At 38.5% G+C, this 26,538-nt stretch overlaps 1 protein-coding gene across 2 annotated transcripts in view; it reads left to right on the top strand.

Moving 5' to 3' along the window:
• LOC139968988 (tolloid-like protein 1) overlaps window positions 1-26,538 on the top strand; it is a 56,368-nt gene that overhangs the window by 20,283 nt on the left and 9,547 nt on the right. The window contains exons 3-18 of one of the 2 annotated variants that reach the window (XM_071973645.1): window positions 3,809-3,913; window positions 6,709-6,832; window positions 6,965-7,143; window positions 7,695-7,928; window positions 8,384-8,602; window positions 9,331-9,447; window positions 9,698-9,858; window positions 11,010-11,208; window positions 12,030-12,152; window positions 15,210-15,370; window positions 16,888-17,071; window positions 19,370-19,528; window positions 22,810-22,937; window positions 23,913-24,126; window positions 25,573-25,658; window positions 26,201-26,353. In XM_071973645.1, the coding sequence (XP_071829746.1) occupies window positions 3,809-3,913; window positions 6,709-6,832; window positions 6,965-7,143; window positions 7,695-7,928; window positions 8,384-8,602; window positions 9,331-9,447; window positions 9,698-9,858; window positions 11,010-11,208; window positions 12,030-12,152; window positions 15,210-15,370; window positions 16,888-17,071; window positions 19,370-19,528; window positions 22,810-22,937; window positions 23,913-24,126; window positions 25,573-25,658; window positions 26,201-26,353 (2,546 nt within the window). The remainder of the gene's footprint in view (window positions 1-3,808; window positions 3,914-6,708; window positions 6,833-6,964; window positions 7,144-7,694; window positions 7,929-8,383; window positions 8,603-9,330; window positions 9,448-9,697; window positions 9,859-11,009; window positions 11,209-12,029; window positions 12,153-15,209; window positions 15,371-16,887; window positions 17,072-19,369; window positions 19,529-22,809; window positions 22,938-23,912; window positions 24,127-25,572; window positions 25,659-26,200; window positions 26,354-26,538) is intronic. The other variant, XM_071973646.1, reaches the window with a different exon arrangement.

The raw sequence follows: 26,538 nt of genomic DNA, 5'->3' as shown, positions 1-26,538 counted from the left end.
GAGTCTTCACTCCCTTTAAAGATATAGTTTGCATTGGTTAATACTAACTTTATGTCATTCTGACCATGTACTGTAATGTAATATTCACATTTAGTGGGATACCTGCCAATTATACGTACAGGTAACAGGGACCCCCTTCACAGCTTTGATATTGTAGGGGGGTGGGAGATGTGGGAGGGTAAGGTAAGCAGAAGATAAAACTTGTTCATGCTCAGTTTTGTGGAAATTGAGTGTGGCAGCCCCATACCCATGTGAAATAAGTGCAATGAAAATTATTAAAGGAATAGGGGACGGTTGGGGATCGAGGGCTGTGACCCTGTGGCCCTCTGTAGTATCTGGTGTCTTGACAACTTTTTTCCATTTTGCTGCTTGTAATTTGTAGAGTTATTAATAATCCAGTGAACCACCAACCCCCCCCCCCCCTCCCGTATAGGCCTTGTGTAGATTGTTATTTAAATGTAAAACTTTAAAACTTGTTCCTATAATAGAGTAATTCACTGGTGGGATTTTGTGGGACAAGTAATTCACAACTGATGCTGTCCACTGGGTTGTGTCCTTTTTTTCTTTTGAGGTGGGGAGGGGGTTGGGGGTTGGGATAGGTTGGTGGTTTGGGGTATGGAATTACCTGACTTCGTATCACCAGGTCTTTCAGTGTTCCATCAGCTAAACTGACTCGCTTTAATGCAATCTAAGATATTATTGCAAACATTTGATAGAATGCCCTTTTTCTTTGTCATAGATCTGTCTGTCTACCTCTATGTGCCCTTTAAGTGGATCTGATTACATGTGCAGTATTTGTTTAGTTATGTCTAATACAATTGATGAATTCATACTTTTATGATTCAGGTTTCAGTCCCATCACAAAGTGACTATTTGTGGCCCAGATTCTTAAAATAGTCTGAAATGTAAAAATGTTAAGGATTAAACATTACTTTTGTTTTGTGCTTGTGTCTGAGAGACTAACATGTTAAAGCAACTCTGTGCATTTCATTTCTGAAGTTAAATTAGAATTCCCCACTATCAATCACATCAACACATTCACTAATTATCTAACAGATCAACAGATTCAGATCAACAGATTCAGATCAACAGATTCAGATCAACAGAATCACTTGTTTTTGTTATTTTACCAACTGATCCTGATGAGTCTTTCTCAAAATGAGATGGCAACTGATCATATTTAAGACATTCTCACCAAAATTTGTTTTACTGAACTGAAAGTTAATAATAAGTAAACTGTAATAAATGATTTCATTAGTTCTAAAACATTTCCCAGACAATTTTTTATCACAGGAAAAATGGAAAGTGGAATATAAGTTCAATTTTTTTTTACGACATGTTCATTAGTTGAAATGATACTTGACTATTCATAGCTTAAATGGATTAAATTGTTATCTGATATCAGTTTCAGTTGCTTGCAACCTTATTAAGGGTAATAATCGTTTGGTCTTGTGAATTGCCGACCTTGCAAACTTGAAACAGTTGCTATAAACGTCGACCTATCGTACATTCGTACTATGGATGTGACATGTGAAACTTAACCATTTAAGGCAGAATTTTCGCTATGCGATACCGTAGAAACTTATTTCTGTGAGGGGAACTGATTGACTGCTGACTTGATGTACTTTGCATTTAAGTACAACCAACTGCTTTAAATAACACCCAGTGTTTAGACAGCACTTTAAATCTGTCAACCACATCGAGTGTTTGATGACACCCAGTTGGTACAGGTAGTGTCAATTCATGTAACATACTAACCTTCAAAAGGGAAGTATTTCAAAGAAACCGTTTCCTCTTTTGACGTTTCTTTGCAAAAAGAGCCATCTGGATTGAGAGAGGTGAATGTGAACTTTTTCTGGAAAAGATGTTGAGTTGGTAATTAGTGACTGTCTATTAGATTACCCGCTTCATATGGACAGTGTTAATTACACAGTATACATTGTTGATAGTGTTGCATGATACGGTCTCTCCTCCAGATACATCAAACAGAGTTAACTCACTTGTACATTCAGGGGCGTAGCGAAGGAGTTTTTGTTGGGGGGGTGTGGAGAATTTGATTTGCCGACGGATCTGGAAGTGGTGACTGAAATTGGGGAGGGGTCTAAGGGGAGGGGGTGCCCCCCTCCCCCTTTGGAAAATTTTTAGTTTTGAAACGTCCTTAGATGCAATCTGGTGCATATTTTAAGTCAAATTTGATTTGCCGACGGATCTGGAAGTGGTTACTGAAATGGGGGAGGGGTCTAAGGGTAGGGGGTCTACCCCTCCCCTTTGGAAAATTTTTAGTTTTGAAACGTCCTTAGATGCAATCTGGTGCATATTTTAAGTCAAATTTGGCACGGAAGAAGCTCCCGTTCTCCTTTTCTCTATTCAGCTTTCCTTCTTTCTTCCCCTTCCGCTCTCTTCACCTTTTCTCCTTTTGCCGACAGTCCCAAAATTTGCCGACAGCGACCAAATTATTGGGGGGGTGTGACACCCCCCCACACCCCCCCGCTCGCTACGCCCCTGTGTACATTGATGTAAAAGGGATACAAACTATAATGTGATGGTTTTGCCAAATCTTTAATGCATTTTTGAGCACCTACTGAAAGTATAGCCATAAGCGTTTCTGTTATTGCCACACAAGAAAGTTGTTGTCGTAAGAAAATGAACTGGCGTATAGAGAAGTGGAAAAACTAAAAACTTGCAGATTGGTTAAGAATTAAGGGGATGTTTCTTGTCTAGCTTGGTAGGGACTTATAATGTATGTTCCCTGAGTATATGTCAAAGGTATCCGTAAAATTCTTTGGTATAACTAATCAATAAAATATCTAAATGACCTGATTAATCAGAATGCTTCGTGGTAACTTTGCGATAGGCAGACAAGTAACCTATGCAGTCAAGTCGGTGTGTGTGTACTTGCTTGTGTGTGTATGTATTTGATGCCTAGCTTGTAAACACGATGTCTCAAGATATTTAGGTAACCTCTGCAGTTCTCTTATTGTAAACATGATATCTCCAGATAGGAAACTATTGACTCTCATCTTTTGCATGTGGCTTCACTATAATGATTACAAGTACCCTGTTGTTTTGGGTGGAGGTCAGATGTCATTTGGGGTCAGCAGAGAGCAAAATGTGAAAATCTCCAAAATTTTGGGGTCATCAAAGGTCAAACTCTGTAAAGCCTTATGAGCACAATCCTTGTAAACACGATAAACCAAGAAAGGTTATATTAGGGAGTTGTTATCCCTGATTATATCACATAGCTAATATTTCGCATGTGTCTTTCTTATAGTGAGTACAAGAACCTGTGGGTGGAGGTCAAAGGTCATTTGGGGTCAGCAGAGGTCCAAGTGTCAAAATATCAAATGGAATCGTATTAGTTTGACTATTAAAAATGCAAATTCAGCCCTTTCTTATTAGAGTGAGCATGCAAATTAAATTACCAAACAACGTCCGTCCGTTTTCTTTCATAATATTGCGTTGTGGTATTATGTCACATGATTCCCAGTCATCAAACCATGTAAGCACTGACTCTGTTTAGATCTATACTGCTCTCCATCTGCAGTATTAACTTCAGCCAGGGTTATTGACTTGCAAACTACTCTTGTGCTGCATATGTAATGTATTTAAAGGCAAGTAACCACTGGGAGGGGCTTCCCTCTGGTATATCTTGGAAATGGCTCCTTTCAAAGTTCCTGCCGCAAACAGTTTTAATGTACGTGACCGTTAATAGCTATTTCTAGCATATGTGTAATGGAGGGAGCAGGGGGATGTACTGATCCACTTCATTGTCAATGTCATACTAAAGCTGTTGTATCCTTCCTTGCAGACGAAGAAGAACTTCACTCCAGGGTCCGCAGAGCTGTCACTTCAAGACGAGAGCGGAAGTGGCCAAATGGAGTTATACCTTATCTCATAGATGCCAATTTCACAGGTATGGAATAAATGATACTTTAGTATGTCATGTCTCATATAGATAAAAGTCACTAGTATGGCACAGTGAAATATTAACCATAGCATTTTAGAGTATGATAGTAGTCTGGTGTAGGTGGTGAGTTTATCTTGTAATGCTATGGAGGTCATTGGAAGCCATCGACAGGACATACAATTTAGAATTACATTATTGATGCACAAATTTTACCACATCATTGGGAGTGCCTGTGGAAGACAACAAATGGTTTTTGCATGGGTTAATGATTTGTCATATTGTGACAAATTTGAATAAAACTTGAAACATAAAAGCAGATGAAGTTTGTGTTATCATCTTTCTGTATCCCAATAGTTTGGTGGCAAACAAAAATGTCATCACTGTAAAGAAAATAATACAAAAAGCACTAAACTTCGGAATAATTTGGTAGCATGGGTCTTTGCAAAAAAACATGTCTAGCTGGAAAAATCAAAACTACAGTACTTATGAAATGTTTCACGATAGGAATGAGGGCGTAATTGAAGAACTTAAGCATGCATTGACTCCAAATCATGTGACCTGATTAACTCAATTTGGCTCTGGCTTTTAGTACGTTTCTGTATGCTGCCGTTCTGGACCATTCTAACCGTAATAGTAACTACCGACTTTGTTATCCGAGGTCCTACTCATAATTTTGCACGGTTTGTAAGAGTGACTCCATAGTTTTCCTCTTCGGGAAGCAAACAAGCACGACCTGCCATTAGCTGATTCTTATTAATAATAACTATAGATGCTGATCTTGCACAGATGTTTGATATTGTAATTTGATATATGATGTAACCAGACAAGGGAGGGAGATCATAATTAACAGATGTCTTTAGAAGCCTCTTCTTTGAGACTGGATGTCAGTCCAGCAACCACAAAGGAGAAAATTTTGGCTACCGTATTAGAATCATCAGGACGTTTAGGCTTTGTTAGACGTTTCTGAAAGTACTTTGTGATAGGTCCAATACCCTCAAATTCATTTCAGATACTGATTTCAAAAGGTTTTAAAGCTGATGCAATATTTGTTTTTGGCAGTGACGAAAATGACCCCATCAGGGTTTATTGAATGGGTTCTGGAAAGTTCTTCATCGGTGACCATCTTGTTTTATTTCTAGCAAGTTGGGGCAATACTGTTATCTTTATCACACGGACATAGTTTCCGACAAGACACTTAGCTTCCTGAATTTGACTTTCAATGTCCCTTCCCAATTGATGCAATGTGTACTGCAGTGTGTAATAACGATTGACTCTGTGACAGGTTAATTCATACAGACTGTACTACAACGATTGGTATGAGTAGGTTGAGCAATCTAATACACGTAGGATATGTTTAACGTTAATGCGATTCTCCAGGGAGAAAATATTTTCTTTGTTTTGGGCATTTTGTAGGTGCCATCAATATCATGACATCATTGACTAATAGTATAAATTAATACACACACTTGTTTCATAATGCATCTTTACACTGTTCTAATATTTATTTTCCCCAAAAGTAGTGTATTATTAATTTCATTTCATTTATTTTTTGTTCTATCACAACATAAGTATGACATATTAAACAAAGAAGGAGATAAGAAACAAAACTTGTGGGAAAGGGAGTGTACTACAAAACCCTATAGGGCTTGTCGGGTAGTGGCACCCTGAAAAAATACAGAACTTTACAATTAGAAAAGAGACCCCCCCCAAAAAAAAGCAGAACCACCCCTTCCTCTCCCTTTCCTCACCTACCCCCTCCCTCCCCAGTATCTTTGGGCATATAACTTAAAGAATGGAAATTCATCAAGTTCAGAAACAGTGACCTCCCATGCACACCCTGTAGCAGACAGCAAGTGTAAACTTGGTGTTTCTGTTGGATGTCCTTTTCTGTAGTATATCAGTGTTTAATCACTGTACATAAATTCACTATCCATGCACTGACTTTTAAAGGTCTACAGACACCTAGCCATTTCCCCATATATTCAGTACATTTGTTGTGAGTGATAACCTCATTCAAAGTCTGCTCAACTTTTTCGAAAAGCTCTTTTCTTATCCAAGATATGCACAGATATGAAGTTTGTATAAATCCGGGGACACTCATTAAAAAATCTACAAACTATGACGTAGAGTGTTGCATTCATCAAAATTTCTTATTTTAGCCCTTAATAAGTTAACCCTTAATTACAAGCCCACATATATTATTTGAATAATGTGATGTTCCTCTTTCAAAGAAGAAATTAAATATATTTCAGAAAAATCACCTTAGGCCACAAACCTGTATTCAGTGTCCTTGAAAATGAAGGCTTAAAAAAAAAAACCCATAACAGAAATTTAGGCGGTCACTCCCTTTACATCATCAATGTGCATAATTAGCTAATGTTTATTCATATATGAAACTAGAATTAAGGGAAGAATTGTAAAATGGTCAATCTTTGACGGATTTTGATGGGAATTGCAGCTATTTTCATGATTTCTAATGCCTATTACTGTGATTAGAACAATGTTTTTCTTAGATGTCCATAGACAGCGTTTATGTTTACTTTATGCTATACATACTTCTTTACTTGACTGGAGGTTTAAATTGGTAAACAATTAATTAATTGTTAAAAAAAAGAAGTAAAATGAACAACAGAAAACTGACTGGGAAATTATAAACAGTATTGGAAAAGAGCTAAAGGAATTCATGAACTCCTAGAAAGCTATTTGATCCTTTGACCCCTGTGGTAATGAGTTGTTATCTTTTAATGTCACAGTAGATGACATATCACAAGTTTTCTATTCCGTCTATTTCCTTGTTTCAGGATCACAGCGAGCAATATTTAAGCAGGCCATGAGACACTGGGAGAATTATACCTGCCTTACATTCTTGGAGAGAAATCCAGTCGTCCACCCTAACTACATTGTATTCACGTATGAACCATGCGGGTAAGTCTCAAGGAAGTATCGAGGATAACCAGGGGTGGGCATAAACTTGAAATGATGGGCCACAGTGAAACTTTGTACTGCCAATCAAACAAGTCTTAATTAACCTCCTCCACTCTCTTCTTCGATTCTCAGGTGTTGCTCGTTCGTCGGGATGAAGGGCGACGGTCCTCAGTCTGTCTCCATCGGGAAGAATTGTGACAAATTTGGAGTGGTCGTTCACGAACTGGGTCACGCCATCGGGTTTTGGCACGAGCACACCAGGCCCGACCGAGACGAACACGTCTCTATCATTCGACAGAATATCCAAGGAGGTAAGTAGTTTAAATTTCATTTCGGTGGAAGTTTAAATGTGATCGGTTCAATCAAGCATTCCAGTTTGTAGAGGGTTGAATCATATATTATTACTGTGTATACTCCCCCCACCCCCCCCGAGGATGTCTTTGCTAATTGGTGTAAATGGTGATGTTTGCAGAAGTATCAATAAGTAAAAACTACCTTTTTGCTCAATTCTGATATTAAAGAGCTAATTATACCAAGGCAGTTTAGAACAGGGTTTTCTTAAAACCATGATTTTTTTTTACTCTGGCTATACGTTTAGCCGGTGTTACTAAAATATTTTGACATTTTTTCCACTGATGTGCATATTCATTTTTTGCCCCTTATAAAGCAACCATAGAGAGCCTATTTATAGTTCTAAAGATACAATTTTTCATCTTAATTCAATTAACTTCATATCCTGTTACATCCTTGGCTATCCAGACGAACCAAAATAGTTCACTTTTAACCAATCAGCTTGCGCTTCAGAAATACCATCCACTCCTTTAAAATCACAAGAATATCCTGCTTTGATCTTATTTGACAGGCCAAGAGTACAACTTTGAGAAATTGGATCGCTCAGAGGTGAATTCCTTGAACGAGTCCTACGACTATCAAAGCATCATGCACTATGCACGTAACACCTTCTCTCGTGGTCTCTGGTTGGACACGGTCGTTCCTCTGCAGCACACCGAAGAAGGGGCAGTACCTGACATTGGGCAGAGGAAGCATCTCAGTCCGGGGGATGTTGTACAAGCCAATAAACTCTATTCTTGCCCAGGTATACGACGAATAGGCAACCTGACTATATATATATATATATATATATATATATATATATACCTGGACATACAATCAGCGTCCATAGCCTAGCTGTTAGGGTGTCCGCATATAAAGCTGGAGGCCTGGGTTCAAATCCCGGTGGAGTCTGGAAGTTTTTTCACTGTTCTGGATTTTCCAACTCACTACGATTTGAATAATTTTTATATTTATATGTTAAAAGAATTTACATTCAATATGAAGATTCAGATGCATGGTGATACCATTTCTTTTTCTCTTTATAGTTTTTGAAATTATTACCAGACATTGGCTATGGTTATACATTTGACATAAAACATGGTTAAATGTGAAAAAGTTTTTGATCATCATCGTCATTAAAATGCATGTTCAAATATTTATCAAGACTATTTAGCATGAGTTAGGTTAACTTCCGGATACCTTTATTGTTTATTTCAGCCTGTGGTAGGACGTTCATAGAATCAAATGGTAATTTCACCTATCCTTTGCAACGAGATGCAGCAAATATAGCAGATGAATGTATATGGCGAATAAGTGTTACGCCAGGCGAAACGATACGATTAACTATCTCCTCCTTGGACATGGTCGGAAGCAAGAACTGCTGGTATGATTACATCGTGGTGAGAGACGGCCATTGGGAATTTTCACCAGTGCTCGGTAAGTCTCTAGTCGTATCGAGCAGAAATCAAGCAACACACATCGTTGGCAAATTTCCTTTAAAAAAAATCATTGCAAATTTCAGCCCTAAACATGAAGAGAGCTTTCAGGAACTTTGTAATAAGTATAAGTCTGGTTATCTTGGAAGATGAAATGCTGATAATTGTAAATCTTTCAAAACAGTTGTCAAATCTTACTGCCTCCACTTGCTTTTAGGTTTCTGATCTGTAAATGACATCAGGAAAGTATAGAAATGAAAAATATGAATGATTAACTAAGCAAAAAGTATTCATATCCTTTCTTATCCCCAAATGATAGGAAATGGGTTGGATTGTGTTTGAAACGGAGGAATGATAAATAAGGATCAGGTCTCAAATGAGATGATCTGGATTATTCAGTCTGTAAAACAGAAGACTAATTCCAGATGTAGCTGATTTCAATCCTATATTTGTATCCAAAAAGTTTGCTTGTTCTGATATATTTTTGGCTTACCTTCCCCAATTTCTCATTTTAAATCTTTTGTTTGTCCTTTGTGAACTCTGTGATTTGCCAATTAATTATAGATTGTTTTGTTGATTTCTGTCAAAATTTCTTTCTGATGACAACATAATTTCCTCTTTTATTGAATACTTTGATGAACAGCTCTTGTGAGTGCAAAAGTGACTAACTTCTTTGAGAGTGTATTTATTTGCTAATTATTGGTATTTTGTTTCATAACTTTGTATCAGGACAATTCTGTGGAGGTAATGCCCCAGCTCCCATCGTTTCTACACGCAATAGACTGTGGGTCAAGATGAAGAAGTCCACTCACCCATTTAGTTTGGGATTTTCTGCAAAGTATGAAGGTAAGTTTTAAACCCACGATCAGGAATTTGGTCCGGATTTATGAAAATCAAGTGTACAACATTGGTGATACTAAACAGAAAATATTCTTGTGTTCCAGTGGCAGAAATTTTGACTAAAGATTTGAATGGAGTGGAAATTTGAAGTTTTACGTTTAACATTAATATTAATCATGCATATGATCGCAATTTGAACTTGCTCATTGTTAAAGACGAATAAATGAACTGCAACTTTGTCCATTTTGCCATCTAGCAATCTGTGGAGGTAACATCACCAGAAGGGAGAGAGGAGTCATTCAGAGTCCAAATTATCCGGACTATTATAGCTCCAACAAGGAATGTATCTGGGTCATCACGATAAGAAACAGAAACAGACGGGGCTACCAAGTCGGACTCAGATTTAATTCTTTTGATGTAAGTTCTCAAAAATTTCAGAAGTTTAATGTTATTTCTTTAAACTCTTTTTAAGTTTGAATGATAACTTTGTCAGGGTTCTGACTTCCATTTGTTCTGGTAATAAGTGTCATCGAATGTATTGAAAAAATAAAAAAAACATTTTGAAATGTTCTCAGTTACAATCTTTGAAATTGTTTATCAAAAGCAGGGATTGGTAAATTGCTAAGTGTTCAATGTATTTAAGGGCAGAGAACAAGAATTTTTTTCATGGTGGGGATGGGTCAGAAAGTGAATAGAACAGAAAGATTCTGCATAGTAAATCTGTTTATTTTTAAGTATGAATCAATTGTGAAGATAATAGCCATTACCAAATGCAATAACCCATATTTTTACTCCCCTTCACTGGTGCTACCAATTAAACCCTGAAACCAACTGACTATTAAATATGGAATTGGTATTCACTCTTAAATCGATTGAAGGTTGTGGTGAAGCTGCAATGAATCTGTATAAAGTGTAGATGTTTGTATTTTAGATCCTCCTGCAAGCAGGAACTCGCGAAGAAGCCATCATTGGCTTATCAAAGCTGCGAGCTGACCGAAGTCAGTCTCTTAGATTCATATTTAACGTCCATGATTATTAATTGTCAATTGTCAACAACTCTGTAACTGGACAACATACATTAATCTTGGAGTGGCTCGAACTCGGGACCTTATTATTGCAAGGCACCAGCGTTAACCACTGAGCCAACACTCCTACAAGAGTAGATTGCATGGTTTATAAGACCTTTTTAGAAACGGAGAGAGTTTAAAGCCTCTTTCATCAGAATAGCTTCAAGATAGTAACTTGCATCTCCTGACATAAAATTAGTTCAATAAAGGTTTGAAATTCTAAAAAAAATGTTGACTGTGATAGACCAACTGTGAACGAAATGATATATGTAGAAATGTATATATATATATGTATGAAAAGAAAAAGTACTTTTACCTTTCAGTGATCGTTTCTGAGAATGATGGCTGATAGAATGATATATTACACTTTATTTGATCCTATCGATAACCCCGCTGGCATATTAATGTCCAGCTGAAATGTTTACGTTTTCATGTAACGGCTCCAGGTAGTTTCCAGCTGCAGTCACGTATTGCTTCTTTTTTTTGATCGACTGTCGACAGGTGGAACGACACGATAATTGCATTTACGACTACGTGGAGGTTCGAGACGGTAGCGACATCGATTCTCCCTTACTGGGGCGTTTCTGTGGGTACACCATGCTTCCGGATGACCTCAAATCCACGGGCAATACCATCAGTGTCAAGTTCGTCTCTGACAGTTCAGTGAACAAGGCTGGATTCTCCGCAGAGTTCTTTCAAGGTATATTGGTATTAAAAAGATATTTTGTTTAATCAACTCAATTGTGAGTATTAATAACTGTCTATTATAAACAAGTAAATTTCATTTCATCATTTCTGTGCCCACTTTATTTGAAATATTACGAGGGTGTGAATGAAGTTGAGACACCACAATTAGGGGGAGTGTAGCTAGATAGATATCAGATGGGGGGGGGGGGGGAGAGCAGGAGTGTAGCATATCAGTGTGAAGAATCCTACGCTTTGAGCAATTTTATCCTAGCTGCAGTAAATTATTTAATCATGTTTTAATATTTGATGTGTTTTTTTCATTTCTACATCAAGTACAAAATGTTCTTATCTCTGAGATGACCAAAAAAAAAAAAAAAAAAAGGAGAAGAGAAGAGGAAGAATGATAAAAGCCCCTTCAAATCCAATCAAATTACATACTTGTTTGAAAAGTTTCATTTATCCTAGAAATGCCCACCCCCTTCCCCCTACCTATTGTCCTTACGTATCACCTTTTTTTTATCATCTCAAACAAATTTATCTTAATTTACCATGGACCAAGATTTCATCGGGGAATTTGTGAATTTGTGATATTTCTAAGATATTTGATATATGTTATACAGTATTTCTCATTTGATTTTCAATGCACCGATAGAAGCTGTATGATACAAAGCCAAAAGGGAGGGTTTTGTGCAAGTGAGATAAGGGAAGGGTGTGGTGGTGGGTGGGAGGGGGGAGGGGAAGAGAATATCAGAGGGGGTTGGTGAGGATATACTTTTGCTCAGTCTTATGATTTTGTATCGTTTTTGTTTATGATTTCTTTCCCCACATACACAGAGATTGATGAGTGTGCTGACAATGATGGAGGCTGTGAACACGCATGCATCAACACTGTAGGGAGCTATCGATGTGAATGTAACCCAGGGTTTACTCTTATGCGGGATGGTCTCGGATGTGAAAGTAAGTTTCCATATCCATCGTAAATCATAAACCTCTCTGTCTCTGTAAATTACATTCCAGGACAGTCCTTTATCTATACCCAACCACCTCAAGGGGGATCCCCACCCCCCACTCCCTCCGGTATTCAACCTCTCTTGCTCTGTGACCCAACTCTTTTGGCCGACCTTAAACATGGCCGTGACCCCTCCAGTTTGAATAGCAGGGGGCTATAGGCCAAGCCTTGTATCTGCTTCCAAGTTAGTTCTTAAGTGATTGTAAGTTTTTATGTGTTAAAAAACAGATGGACATTGGCCTTCCACCATAGCATAGACCACACATCAATGTAGTATCAAAAAAACAAGCTATGTAGAAATTTTGTAAAACTAAAACAAGAAGTTGAAAATAAATTTCAGGGTTAGTGTAACAGTACTTTTACAGTAAGATGCCACGTTAGGTGAGAATTAAATCCCAAAATCTAACTTCCAAAGAGGTTGTAACAAATTTTCTTTCTTTAATTGTTTTGCCTAAACTCTTTCCCCCCAGATAACATTTTAATTAAATTCAGTGCATAATAGTTTACAATGTGTGTTATTTTTTTTCTTCTCTAAACCTATCTGTATCATTTGCCTCTGGAAAGATCTATCTTCAGTTGTGCAGGAGTTGTTCCATATAAATGAGTGACCAGTTTTGAATCTTTATAGCATATTTGGTGTCAGTGTGTCATCCCTGATACATGTATCATTGTAAATTTTAGAATGGCAGGAGTAGTTAAACTTTGGCTGCCCTTTCTACCCCCCTAAAGCTGACTACAAATTGCAAAAAGGAAACAAAAATTGTTTTGATTTACGAGAGTTGCAAATGATTGTTTTGACCCAGTTTGTCAAAGTCACTGGTGGTTTAACATGAATAGTAAAAGATTTCCCTTAACCTCTCTTCATCTGTTTACAACATTTTACCTGAGACTGAAATAGCGACTTGGGAAATAGGAACTCCTGCCAAAACATGAAAGCTGTAAGGGTAACATGTTATTTGATGTAAAAGGATATGAACAAGTTAACCCAAATATGCATGTGGTAGGTAAAAGGATATACTTAAAGTCACTGTCTCTTCGATGTCGAAAGCAAATCAACTTGTCAAGATTAGGCATACATGTAGAGTTACAGTTTTTACTTTCAAATGCTTCTCTCAGATTCATAAAACAACAACAAAATCTTTTGCACATTTTGCTGAATTAAAAAAAAATTGGTATTGCAAAGAAAAATCAATTGTTAAAGCTGAATGTAATGCAGAATCAGAACCTAGATTTTTCTCAACTCAAACATTACCAGCATTATTGATCAGTGAAGTTTACCTGCCAGGCCAAAATGCTGACTAGTTAAGAATGAGGTCACATCACTTTTATTGCCACCCTGAGTCCTGTTAGAGTGGGATAACAATTCCTAGGCAATACAAAAATAATGTCTTGAAATATCTAGCTGGTCTACTTTTGATAAAAGAGTAATTACGCGACACAAACATAAAGACCATCATGTTTAATATGGGACTGTATAGTTAAGATAAAATTTGTTAGGGGTCGCTAAAATCAGGGACGTGGTGTAGATAGGTGATGGTGTTTTGAGGTGTGGGGGAGGGGGGAGGGGGAAATATATCACTACAAAGCAGGGCGAGTGAGGAATGTCCATGAGGTTATACTGTATCGTCCCTTTAACGGGGCAGATGAGACCTGGGGAAGCCTGTGGAGACGAATAGTGAATGAACCAGGAAATCATAGAACGAAACTATACCAGATATATATGTATCCTGACCCCTGTTTATGTTTACTCTTGTTTGCTCTTTTACCTTTTTGGGTATCAGAACTTCTTTGAGTTCACAAAGAAGACATTTTGGGGAGGAAATAGAAACAGGGAGATGAGAAGTATTGCTAAAATAACTCCATTGCACTTGTGAACTTCAATATTTTTGTCAACAAATAAAAACTGTGTATTTATAGCGAAATAGACCCAATGCTCAATAATCTGGTGTGGCAAAGAAAACAAACAATGTACAAAAGATAGATAGGTGGTTTTGCCAAATCTTTCTGCTTCAAACTCCAAATCTCAACACTCCCACGTTGTCGATCTATGTGTCCTGGTGCATCAACAACTTTGAAACTTTAAAGGGAGTGAAGACTCGCGCACAAAAAAATGTCTGATGTTTCATTACTGTCTGCATTTTGTAGAGACAAGAAAAAAACTTCCCTTGCAAGCAACGGCAAAAATTGGTCTTCGAGCTAAAACTGTGCCGAAATAATTATTGATGATTTGCATTTTGAAACCCTACCGTAGAAACTTTATAGGACAGAACTTGGAAAAGACAGATTTTGGTCAAATATTGTTCAATGCCATTGTGTGAACATTCTTTAATATTGAATATCACAAACAGAAGCAAAAAAAATGATAAAAAACGAAATTGCGCTAGATTGCTAAAATTAAGATAAAGTTTTTTAATGGCTTAGAATTTCTGAAGAGTTCAAATTTGTTACAGACACTCTTTAATGTCAAAGTATCATTAATAACCAAATTCAAGAAGACTTTAACCACATAGAGTTTTTCATAAATGGAACAGAAATAGAATTATTTGAAGCAGAGATTTCTGTTTGGTCAATGATATCCATCATTTAACCAAATATTTTGTTTGTTTAATATGTACTTCAAGTATAATTTCATTTGATCACCCACCTAAATGTTTGTGTTGTCATGTGGAAGAAAATAACCAAATTATTGATGATTTCCATTGGAGTCTATGAAATCCATTGGCCAGAGACTTGTCTCTTTTTTGGTATTTATCGAGTACCCCCAAACAAATAGGAATATTGGTTAATTTTTTTCTTGATTGTCTGAACCACAGCGTTATTTGGTTTTTGCATCAACTTTTGTGGAAGTCAATTTTAATGTAGATATATGTATAAGTCAATCAATAAATTTAACTATCAACTGTTAATATTTTTTCTTCAAATGGCAATTAAGATATTTTCTGTCTGATTCACCATTTTCTTCTCTCTCTAAACAAATTAAAACTCATTTTTTCCATGAATGACAGAGGCTTGTGGAGGACTAAAGACATCCCTACAGGGTAACATTAGCACCCCTCAGTACCCAAACATGTACCCAAGGGATAAGAATTGTATATGGAAGATTTCAGCTCCATCAAGTTACCATATATCATTGCAATTCAGAGACTTTCAGTTAGAAGGGACTGAGGTAAGTATAATGAGGCTTGCTTTATGAAACTTAATCATGAACCTAAACTGTATGTTGATAATGTACTGGGTTAGAAGTATGTTTGTATCACTGGATGCTCATACACCAAGCCTGTGTCATTAATATATGTCAGCATACTAGTCCATTGTTTAAAGGTCAAAACCTGCTGAAATTAAATGATATTATAAGGCTACAACTTGCTGTATTTACGTATAAAGCATGGCATGGGCTACTTCCAGGTTCCTTTCATAATTTCTATACAATTAATGTAGAATTATACAATTATAATACCCGAAATAGACAAAATGCTCATTGCAACTTCTATCATACGAAATTAGGTACACGCAGCTTTCGCAACCGTGCAACTAAGTTATGGAACTCATTAAGCAATACCGTTAAATCTAAGGCTACAAAGAATTCATTTAAGAAATGTTTAAAAAAAAGAATTGATATCATCATATTAAATTATGTAAATGAGTTATTTACTTCAGCAGTTTCTGTACATAATGTAACAAACATTCAATTTGTATTTATTAATTAATTTTTTTTTCTTTAGGGAGTCTTCCACTTTGTTAAGCTTTTAAGCTTTATGGAAGACTTCCCTCCGCTTTGTACTTCTGTGGAAAAACAAATAAATAAATAAATAAATAAAATAAATATATAGACATATAGTTGGATGTATTTGTCTATACATGGTTTATATACAATCATTTGAGCCTTTTTTACATTTTGAGAATGTATGGTTAATGGCAACATCATGTTTTCATTTTAGAAACAGTGCTCTAAGTAAAATCCCTATTGATCTAAACTCAACGTTGCATGGTTGCCATTCTCTGCAGGATGGTGGCTCGTCGGCTACTCATTTCTCTACCAAGATAGAATGGTGAAACTTTGTTACGTTCCTCTCTGTGTTCTGTACACATTATCACAGTGTTCAGTTTGGGGATTGTATGCAGAACAAATTTAAGCCTTCACTATGAATTATAGATGTTCATCGTGATATTTTTCTTTATTGCATAATGCGCCTTACTTTCGTCGTTGATCCACCTTGGGTTTCCAAATGCTGATGCGTCCTGGGTAATCTTTATGACCTCTACAGGGGAAAATAAAATCCTGATCATCCTAGGCGTTTCTCAAATATTACTAATAGTCTTGGTTGTTTCTAGTTAGTGAGTTATTAAATGTTTATACTACTACAGATAGTATGTAATTCCACAAAATGAAAGGTATGTTTTATTTTTTTTTCATTTCCAAACCTTACGCCTAACTTTATCCTCACAGTTGCAATGTTTCCAATTAGTGCTACCTTCTCTTCTTTATAAATGAACCAACAGACTGGAGTAAATTTCACAAATAATTTCAGAAGGAAATCAACGTCTGTCCCAAATTTGCAAAGTTGTATTATACCAAGTCATTTTTCGTCATGTCAAGTCAAAAGTAGTTTCATTGTCATCGCAAGTCGAGTCAAGTTACAAACCGTTCTTGTATGCCTGAACTGTCTTGTTATTCTCCTTCAGCTCTGTAAATATGACTTTGTTGAGATCCGCGGTGGATTCTCTCCGGATGCCGATCGTATCGGTAACAGGCTATGTGGTAGCGATATTCCAGAAACGGTTACATCTCCATCCAACACGCTATACATCCAATTTAAGTCTGACAGTACCGTCTCCAAGAAAGGCTTCTTTGCTACTTTCTTTGCAGGTGAGGTGTAAAGACTTGAGTAATCAATATGAGTTAATCAATATGTATGTATGTATGTATGTATGTATGTATGTATGTATGTATGTATGTATGTATGTATGTATGTATGTATGTATGTATGTATGTATGTATGTATGTATGTATGTATGTATGTATGTATGTATGTATGTATGTATGTATGTATGTATGTATGTATGTATGTATGTATTTTAGATCCTCCTGGAAGCAGGACCTCGAGAAGAAGCCTCATTGGCTTATCAAAGCCCCAAGCTGACCGAAGTCAGTCTCTTAGATTCATATTTAGCTAACACTCCAAAATGATTAATCAATATGAAGTGACCTAGCTACCCTGGAGTGTTAGCTCAGTGGTTAACGCTGGTGCCTTTCAATCATAAGGTCCTGAGTTCGAGTCACACCAAGATTAATGTATGTCGTCCAGTTACAGAGTTGTTGACAATTGACAATTCACAATCATGGACGTTAAATATGAATCTAAGAGACTGACTTCGGCAGAGTTCCTGCTTGCAGGAGGATCTAAAATACATACATATGTACATACATACCCTGAGTCTCCTTCAGAGTACCATGAAAACAAGACAATTTGTTATCTTTGATGTTTTCCAGATACATAAGTCTTTTGAGGTGAAATGACAGACATCAATACTTTGTTAGATCAGAAGATGCAAAAAGGTTCCTTGTCATCTGAAATTGACAATCAAACCTTCAATGATGTTATGTTTGGAAAAGTTTTGTCTCATTAGGTTCACCCCAACACCTCCCTAACCCCCTCCTCTCCCTCCTCAACTATCCCTCCCCAACTCCCACGCTCCTACCTGTGGTTTGTCTGGGTAGCTGTGAAGAGACAACACAATTTTGTATAGTATGCTAGGTATGCACCAGATGATCCCACCTGTGATGATAATATGAGACTATTGTTCGTGGGAAGATGAAACAGAAGCGCCTGGCATCCTCTGGGTTAAAGGTCCATCGTAACTGTCCCCCTGTGGATAGTTAATGACAAAGTGTTGAAAGGCCATGATGATAAATCTTGGCCAAAAGTTACTGTAATATATTTTAGAAAAGCAGCTTTTTGAGTTGATTTTTGGAAAATCTTTTTATGCTAAAATAACTTAGCATTGTCATCAACCATAGTAAAACTCCATGGCAAACAGTGTAGAGGTAAAATTAAGACTTTTGTAAGTTGCTGTAGAAAAAAGGTGAGGTAGCACTATTTTGGAGACAATTATTTCATGAATCCACTGGTTACTGTTACCTTCTTTTTGGTGCAGAAAACCAGGATTGGTTTTAGTGTGGTGCATTGTTTATGAATAATCTTTGACTGTTGTTAACTATGCAACCTTCCTCTTCTCTATGTCTTGATTTGTGGTGACCCCCCTTCCTCCCCTCACCCTCCCATCCCTCCCATCCCATCCTTCCCATCCCTCCCATCCCTCCCATCTCCCTCCCATCTCCCATCCTTCCCATCTCCCATCCTTCCCATCTCCCATCCCTCCTATCCCTCCCATCCCTCCCATCTCCCATCCCTCCCACCCATCCATCCCATCTCCCATCCCTCCCATCTCCCATCCCTCCCATCTCCCATCCCTCCCATCTCTCCCATCCCTCCCATCCCTCCCATCCCTCCCATCCCTCCCATCTCTCATCCCTCGCATCTCCCATCCCTCCCATCCCTCCCATCTCATCCCTCCCATCTACCATCCCTCCCACCCATCCCTCCCATCCCTCCCATCCCTCCCATCTCCCATCCCTCCCACCCATCCATCCCATCTCTCTCCCATCCCTCCCATCCCTCCCATCCCTCCCATCCCTCCCTCCCATCCCTCCCACCCATCCCTCCCATCTCCCTTCCCTCCCACCCATCCATCCCATCTCTCTCCCATCCCTCCCATCCCTCCCATCCCTCCCATCTCCCATCCCTCCCACCCATCCATCCCATCTCTCTCCCATCCCTCCCATCCCTCCCATCCCTCCCATCCCTCCCATCCCTCCCATCCCTCCCATCCATCCCATCTCCCATCCCTCCCACCCATCCATCCCATCTCTCTCCCATCCCTCCCATCCCTCCCTCCCATCCCTCCCACCCATCCCTCCCATCTCCCTTCCCTCCCATCCCTCCCATCTCTCATCCCTCCCATCTCCCATCCCTCAAGAAAAAAAAGTAAAAAGGGGGAATAATGCAACACAGCAGTTTAAGTGTCCACACTATGCTCAACCAAAAGCAAATGGAACATGACATCCAGTGAACCTTCATTAAGTGATGTTTCCCTTCATTTACAGATATGGATGAATGTGAAAATAACAACGGGGAGTGTCAGCACACGTGTATTAATACTCTAGGCAGCTACATGTGTACATGCCGTAACGGCTTCACTCTCCACGAAAACGGCCACGACTGTAAGGAATGTAAGTACCACGCCAATGGTACTTGTATTGAAGGTAGGATTTATATTCTACAGCGTGTACTCGCTGCAAGTCCTCCATCGTGCGTACCCCAGGTGACCGTTTTTACTAAACCATTCAACCATTGGTCCAGTCTGTAAGGTTTTGGGTTTTTATTCTTTCTTTCTTTTCTTATGATCTCCTGTTACATTTAACCTGAAATATTTGCATATTCGTATGGTCAATGGGGGATGTACTGTCATAAATCATTAATATTCAGATGTTAATTATGTTTAGTTTCAAGTTATGTTCATTGGACTGTTAATAATTGCATGATCATGAGGTTAGTGGTGTATGCACAGAGGGGGACGGGAGGTGGAGGGGCCTGGTGGTCATGACCCTCCCTTCTCTTTTTCCTTCATTATCAGTGGGTGGAGGGAAAATTGTTCAGTGGGTGGATTTATTTGAATTGAGTCAGTCAAGAACTATACCACTCCTACTTATCAACCTCCCACAAAAAATTCAAGACTATATTTATTAGCACAACTAGCTTGCATTTAGCCTAAAAAAACCTCAACCTCATGCACCATCTGTCATGAGAACTTAAATCTTTTTCTGTGGGTACTCCCATACCCTGCTACATGGGAGTTGTCTTCAGCACCCAGGACCACACCCCTCCTTTATTAATTCCTTCATTTGTCTCTGGCCTTTCTATAAAAGTTCATATCCCTACCTATTAAATCAGTTGGAGGAGGGGGGGGGGCGCAAGATTTAGAACTTGGCCACCCCACCTGAAACCCTGCGCACTTCACTACGTGAGGTTGAGGACAGGAGCTTAGTAACATATCATTAACATGTCTCAATGATTTGAATATTCATGACTTGTTCAGGAATTATAGCTCATTAATAACTACTATAGTCTACCATTGACTCCACAATAAACCATGTAAAGGTAATTATGAATTAATTCACCATTTCTACTTTGACAGAAACTGCATGCCTCTGGTTTTCATGATATAGGACCAAAAGGAGTTATTTGGGGAGGGGGAGGGGTTGGGATAGGTGGGGTAGGGGAGAGGGGATGGGTAAGCGGGAACTAAAAAGGAGAGAATGGACAGGAAGAGGATACTATCATCTTCCTTGTGATTTATTGGGATTAAGTAGTCCATGTTGCCAAGGAAAAAGGATATTCCTGACAATTATTCACACCTAGTTCCAACTCTCCAGCTTTGATCACCAAATAAGGCAAACCAATAGATTTATGGATGCAAATTCCTCTTTGTCAAGCACCCTTAGATATTTACTGCAAAGACAACTGCTGCAAGGTTGTTGTGCTGTGATCACACTAAAATGTTACAGTACCTCCCTAAACAATTATTTCCTAACTTGCATGTAACTTGCATGTGTCCAATTAGTCCTCTAATTCTAACTGACCCCTTACAGACAAGCAATAACCATCCAAACCACCCTATCGTAAAATCAGACCTATTGTGGTGTTATGCCCTCCTTCTATTTTTGACCACTTCAAATGTTTGATAAAATTGAAATCCTGGCAGTTTGGAATTCTTGAACAATATGCTGACTTATTTGACATCTGTATTCAGTCTCCCTAGGAATTCCCTGGTTCGTTACCATTCAGTCTTCCCAGGAATTCCCCAGTTCGTTACCATTCAGTCTCCCCAGGAATTCCCTGGTTCTTTACCATTCAGTCTCCCCAGCAATGCCCGGTTCGTTACCATTCAGTCTCCCCAGCAAATCCCTGGTTCGTTACCATTCAGTCTCCCCAGGAATTCCCCAGTTCGTTACCATTTCAATCTCCCCAGGAATTCCCCGGTTTGTTACCATTTAGTCTCCCCAGGAATTCCCCGGTTCGTTACCATTCAGTCTCCCCAGGAATTCCCCGGTTTCTTACCATTCAGTCTCCCCAGGAATACCCCTGGTTCGTTACCATTAGGTCTCCCCAGGAATTCCCCGGTTCGTTACCATTCAGTCTCCCCAGGAATTCCCTGGTTCTTTACCATTCAGTCTCCCCAGCAATGCCCGGTTCGTTACCATTCAGTCTCCCCAGCAAATCCCTGGTTCGTTACCATTCAGTCTCCCCAGGAATTCCCCAGTTCGTTACCATTTCAATCTCCCCAGGAATTCCCCGGTTTGTTACCATTTAGTCTCCCCAGGAATTCCCCGGTTCGTTACCATTCAGTCTCCCCAGGAATTCCCCGGTTTCTTACCATTCAGTCTCCCCAGGAATTCCCCTGTTCGTTACCATTCAGTATCCCCAGGAATTCCCCTTTTCGTTACCATTGTCTTTAGAATTATGGATTTTTTGTTTCTGTATCAGCCCAGCTGGAATTCTTTTCACCCCTAAGGATCATCCCTTGTTGTGCTCTGCTCATGTCTTCCACTCATTCTGATTCATCTGCCAATATATTTTGGTGATTTCTAATCTCTGATTTCTCACATATACATATACAGTTTGACAGCATACTGGCATTAAGCAACATTCAACATCAGGTCTCTTTAATACCACCTCTGACTTTAATGTTTAATAATTTCTCTATCGGTAGTAAAGACAAGATAAATTGCCATATACCATTATATAATGAAATAGTCAGGAATTTAACATTTAGTTGTACTTTGAATGATGTCATATCAGTAATGCATGTTTCAGAAGTCTTCCATTATCGGTGGGCAAGAATAGCTTTACATAACAGGAGTATACATCTAATGAAGACTCACTGTAGGCATTTAGTACTTTTTGCTACATTGTGATAATTTTTGGACCATTTGTAAAGGAAAAAATTTCCGGTTAAAATGAAAAATTTATATTTCAAGTTATATTGTGGCTAAGAGGAGATCTTTTTTGTTTACTATTTATTGACATTAACGAAGAGAGTGAGAAAACAAAAAATCATCTGTTCTCCTTTTGCAGCCGGACCTCAAGAAAACAATTTGCAGGTGTAACCCGGTTCATTATAAAAATACCTTGAGAACCTGCCAACCATATGGCAACCATTTTCAGGTCAAACAGTTTCATCATGAATATTCATAGATGCCAGCACTCTCACTGTGATTGGTTGCTATGGTGATTGGTTGCCTTAATTACTGTGTGGTTCTGCACCATGTTGTATGTAGACAACATGTAGAAACAACATAGAATATTTTTCTTTTTGTTTCTGCTTAAAAAAGTTGTATTTTGCTCTTTCTTCTGCTTTCCAAGGTCGTGGGTTTTTGTTGAATATTTTAAAGTTCTCAATATATTTTCATTGCATCATGACATTGATGACTCTAGTTGTTTGTAATAATGAGATGGTCCATATTTTAATGCCCCTCCATTCCAGCCAAATGCCAGAAAGAAATTACTGATGTCTCAGGAGTGATAACGAGTCCAAACTTCCCCGACAACTATCCAAAGAGGAAGCAATGCAGCTGGCACATCATCGCAACGCCTGGACACAGAGTAGAGCTCGTGAGTAGTAATGTTCTTATTGACAAAGGATATATCTAGGAGTGACATTTCAGAAACAATTTCCATGTCAGTCTTGGCTCTGGAAATTTGTGGCAAACAGAAGCTACAACAAGCTATTCTAATTGTTATTAGAGTCTCATAAAAGAGATAGGCCTGACAAGAGAGAGAGGGGGGGGGTGAGGGTGAGAGAGAGGGGGGGTGAGGGAGAGGCAGGGCTTACAGCCCTTGGAACCATGGCAGGGTCAATTACGGGACTCTAGAGAAATATGGGCTAAAGAATAACGTATTCTCATTTTCATAAATATACTTAAGGAAAAACCAAAACTTGCAGAAAGGGTGGACAGGACCCATAATTGTCCACATGGCCCAACCTGGCTCTCCACACACTACTGTCTTAAAGGAGATACCTCTCTTTGACATTGGAACAGCAAACGTGTTCGTATTGAATTAGGTTAAAGGCATTGAAGACTGGCCCCAAACCGCATGCCACCCTCTGAAAAAGTTAACTTTCCGTTGCATGCAAGTGAAGTTTTTTTCTTGTCGCTACAAAATGCAGACAGTAATGAAATGTGATACCTTGTTATCTTTATCTGGACCTGAGATGTCCATCGCTGCTATGTACACTGTGTTGTGGGTATTGACCGTATGGCTGTATGCAGTGAATGTACACTAGTGTCTAATTACCGACGGTAGCAAGCTGTGTGTGTATTTTCTGGGATCGATGGTGGTGTCTAACACTTCTGTTACACCTGATTTGAAACTAGGTCAGATTACCGGCATGAGACGTTTCTTTGTGCGCGAGTCTTCACACCCTTTAAGTACCAGCTGAAAGCACCATTCAGTTATCCTAGACCAAGCAAGTTATAATTCATACTGCCCAGACTACATTTGCTACTCCGTAATTTTAATGCTAAATGGGAAAGTTTTGTCTTCTGTTCTGTAGTTCTTATGGTTGTGTTTTGTTTTGTGTTTAAGGACTTTGATGAATTTGATTTGGAAGCTCACCAAGAATGTGCGTACGATCACGTGAGAATATATGATGGAGATTCAGACGAACGGCTCGGCCTAGGTACATTCTGTGGACATCACCTCCCCGACGACATCCTATCCAGTGGCAATCACATGTTTATCTCATTTTACTCAGATGCTTCGGTGTCAAGACCTGGTTTCTCTGCTAGACACAGAACTGGTAAGTTTCACTCTTATGAGGTTGGGTCAGGCGTGTAGCCCAGGTGGGGGGCACAAAGGGGGTGACCACCCCCCCCCTTGAGCATATTTTTTGTATCTGTTTATGATATCGCTAATAATTTCAAAATAGAAAATGCTTAGATGCAGCTTACAAGGCCTGGGAAGTTCCATTTCCAGCGATCTGGGAGGCATTTTCGACCAAAATTTTCCTGTATGTTTCGCGCAAACCCATGGTGGCGCTATGCTTAGATAGTTTGCCTGCAGGCTTCGCCTCTCCCTTGGCAAATTCCTCACTACGCGCCTGGGTTTGCTCTCCTAGTAATATATCCCATCAGGCTTTATTTTATATTTCTAATAATTTTCTAAATATGTGCAAATGGTCCTGTAGGGTTTGCTTGCATTGCAGGAAACTGTTGTGTTTGACATGAAACTTTGGAAACATATTTTAGATGAATTATGTTCTTCAGTAACGATGAGCAAATTGGCATGCTTCAATTCAATTTCAATTCATGCATTCCAGTATAAATATAAAAATATTTATAAAATGGAGTAATAAAAAAACAATATTAAAACAATTTATACATGGATGCACATCTAGTGATCAACTCATGTTACCACAATACTATACTACTGATGACACAAACTCCTTAGCGACAGCTTGCCAAAGTTTGCAGAACTAGATAGGACCAAAATCACAGTGCATGCCGTAGGCTGTTGATTTTGATGGCTGCTGGAGAACCCCATTGGATACCTCTCAGTTTAACTAGGAGATCTTGTATGTGCCTACAAACCAGTTGGTTGTTCCTAAATAGTTTTAGTTGCAAGCCATGTGGCCAATATCTTCCCTGATTTCAGTTTTGGCAGATTAAAAGAAATATGTTTTCATGTGTCTAGTCTTTCCTTTAATAGACTGTCTCAAAACAGTACCACCAGTTAGTATCAATTACACAAAAAAATGCAGCTTAATATCCTTAACAAAGATTTAGCTCCCACAGAGAAACAAGTTCTTGCCTCGGTATGACCAAGGTATAATCATATAGGGACAATTCAGTGTATTGAACCTAATACTTGTACACATTAGTGTCCCCTTATAGCCCCATATATATGCATTATAAATTACACAAAACTAACTGATCCCTCACTCTAAAATCGTTTATTAGTACAATTGTACAGAAAATAATGTACACAATCATAACAATTATCCACTCTTTTTCTCATTCCTCATTGGCCAATTCTCAGAGATGGAACGAATGAAAACTAAAACTAAAACCAAGGCAAAGGTGTCCGTCCATCTTTGTTATTGTTTGGTCGCGATGAAAGCTTGCATCCGATTGATGCGTATAGGTGAAAATGTTTGCATGAAAGTAGATCTTAGTGATCGTGTGATATTGATGGATTCTTTACATGATCAAATAGCCTGATAAACCCTCTGTCTTTTCATCTACAGTGTGTGGTGGAACTCTCATGGCTACCCATGGCCAACTTTCACTCTATTCTCATGCAGAGCTTAGCGATGGGAATTACCCAAGCCAGGTCTGTCTTTTTGTTGTGATTGTGCATTTTTCCATCATTTTTAAGATGAGGAGGAGGTGGGGTAGAGGAGTGGGTACTATTTGTATTGGACAAAAGTAGATTTGTATCAATTTATTTGTATCAATATGAGTATTGTTCATGCATAATCTTCTTGAGAAACATTTAGATTGATTTGAACAGACTGTACCCTACAAGTCGTTTGAATTGTGTTCACTATGCTATTTTCTTTCAATTTAGTCTCTTTCTTTTTATGACAAACCATTTACAACAATTTTTGAGAAGAGGGTATTGATCCTTGTCCCTTGACAGGAAATTTACAATTTCCCACTTTCATGCTAACAGTTTGAAACTTCAGCTATATGTGTGACTGATTGTGAAATTGGATTCATCCCACCTTTGTAATTTTTCCATGGTGGTGGGGGAGTGGTTAATAATGTTTAGAAGTGTGAAAATTTCACAGGACACATTAAGATTAAGTAGCAGATTTTGTGTCTTATTTAACATCCATTAGTATCTGGTTTCACTGTCATCTATGTTCACAGGCTGACTGTTTGTGGACGATCATTGCACCCCAGGGTTGGACAATCAGGTTCTGGTTTGTGCTATTTGACATCGAACTGGAGACAGAATGCGGTTACGACTACGTCGAAATTGAGGAAGGTTTTGAAACCCTCGGAAAGTATTGTGGGGAAAGGGTGAGTGTTTTGCATTCAGTGAATTATCCTTTCATGATGTATGAAGGCATGCTGTATGTGTATGTCTGCAAATGCTGCAAAGTTTGTTTGCCTGTAATTTGTGTCATTGGGTTGCTTGTAAAAAAGCAGTCTATCAAGAAGGGAAACTTAATATGGATAGGTCACATTCATGATAGTTTCATTTC

This window comes from Apostichopus japonicus, chromosome 6, assembly GCF_037975245.1.
Source record: "Apostichopus japonicus isolate 1M-3 chromosome 6, ASM3797524v1, whole genome shotgun sequence".
NCBI classification, from domain to species: Eukaryota; Metazoa; Echinodermata; class Holothuroidea; order Aspidochirotida; family Stichopodidae; genus Apostichopus; species Apostichopus japonicus.
The sequence above is the reverse complement of the archived record's forward strand: the minus strand, read 5'-3'. Positions and strand labels throughout refer to the sequence as shown.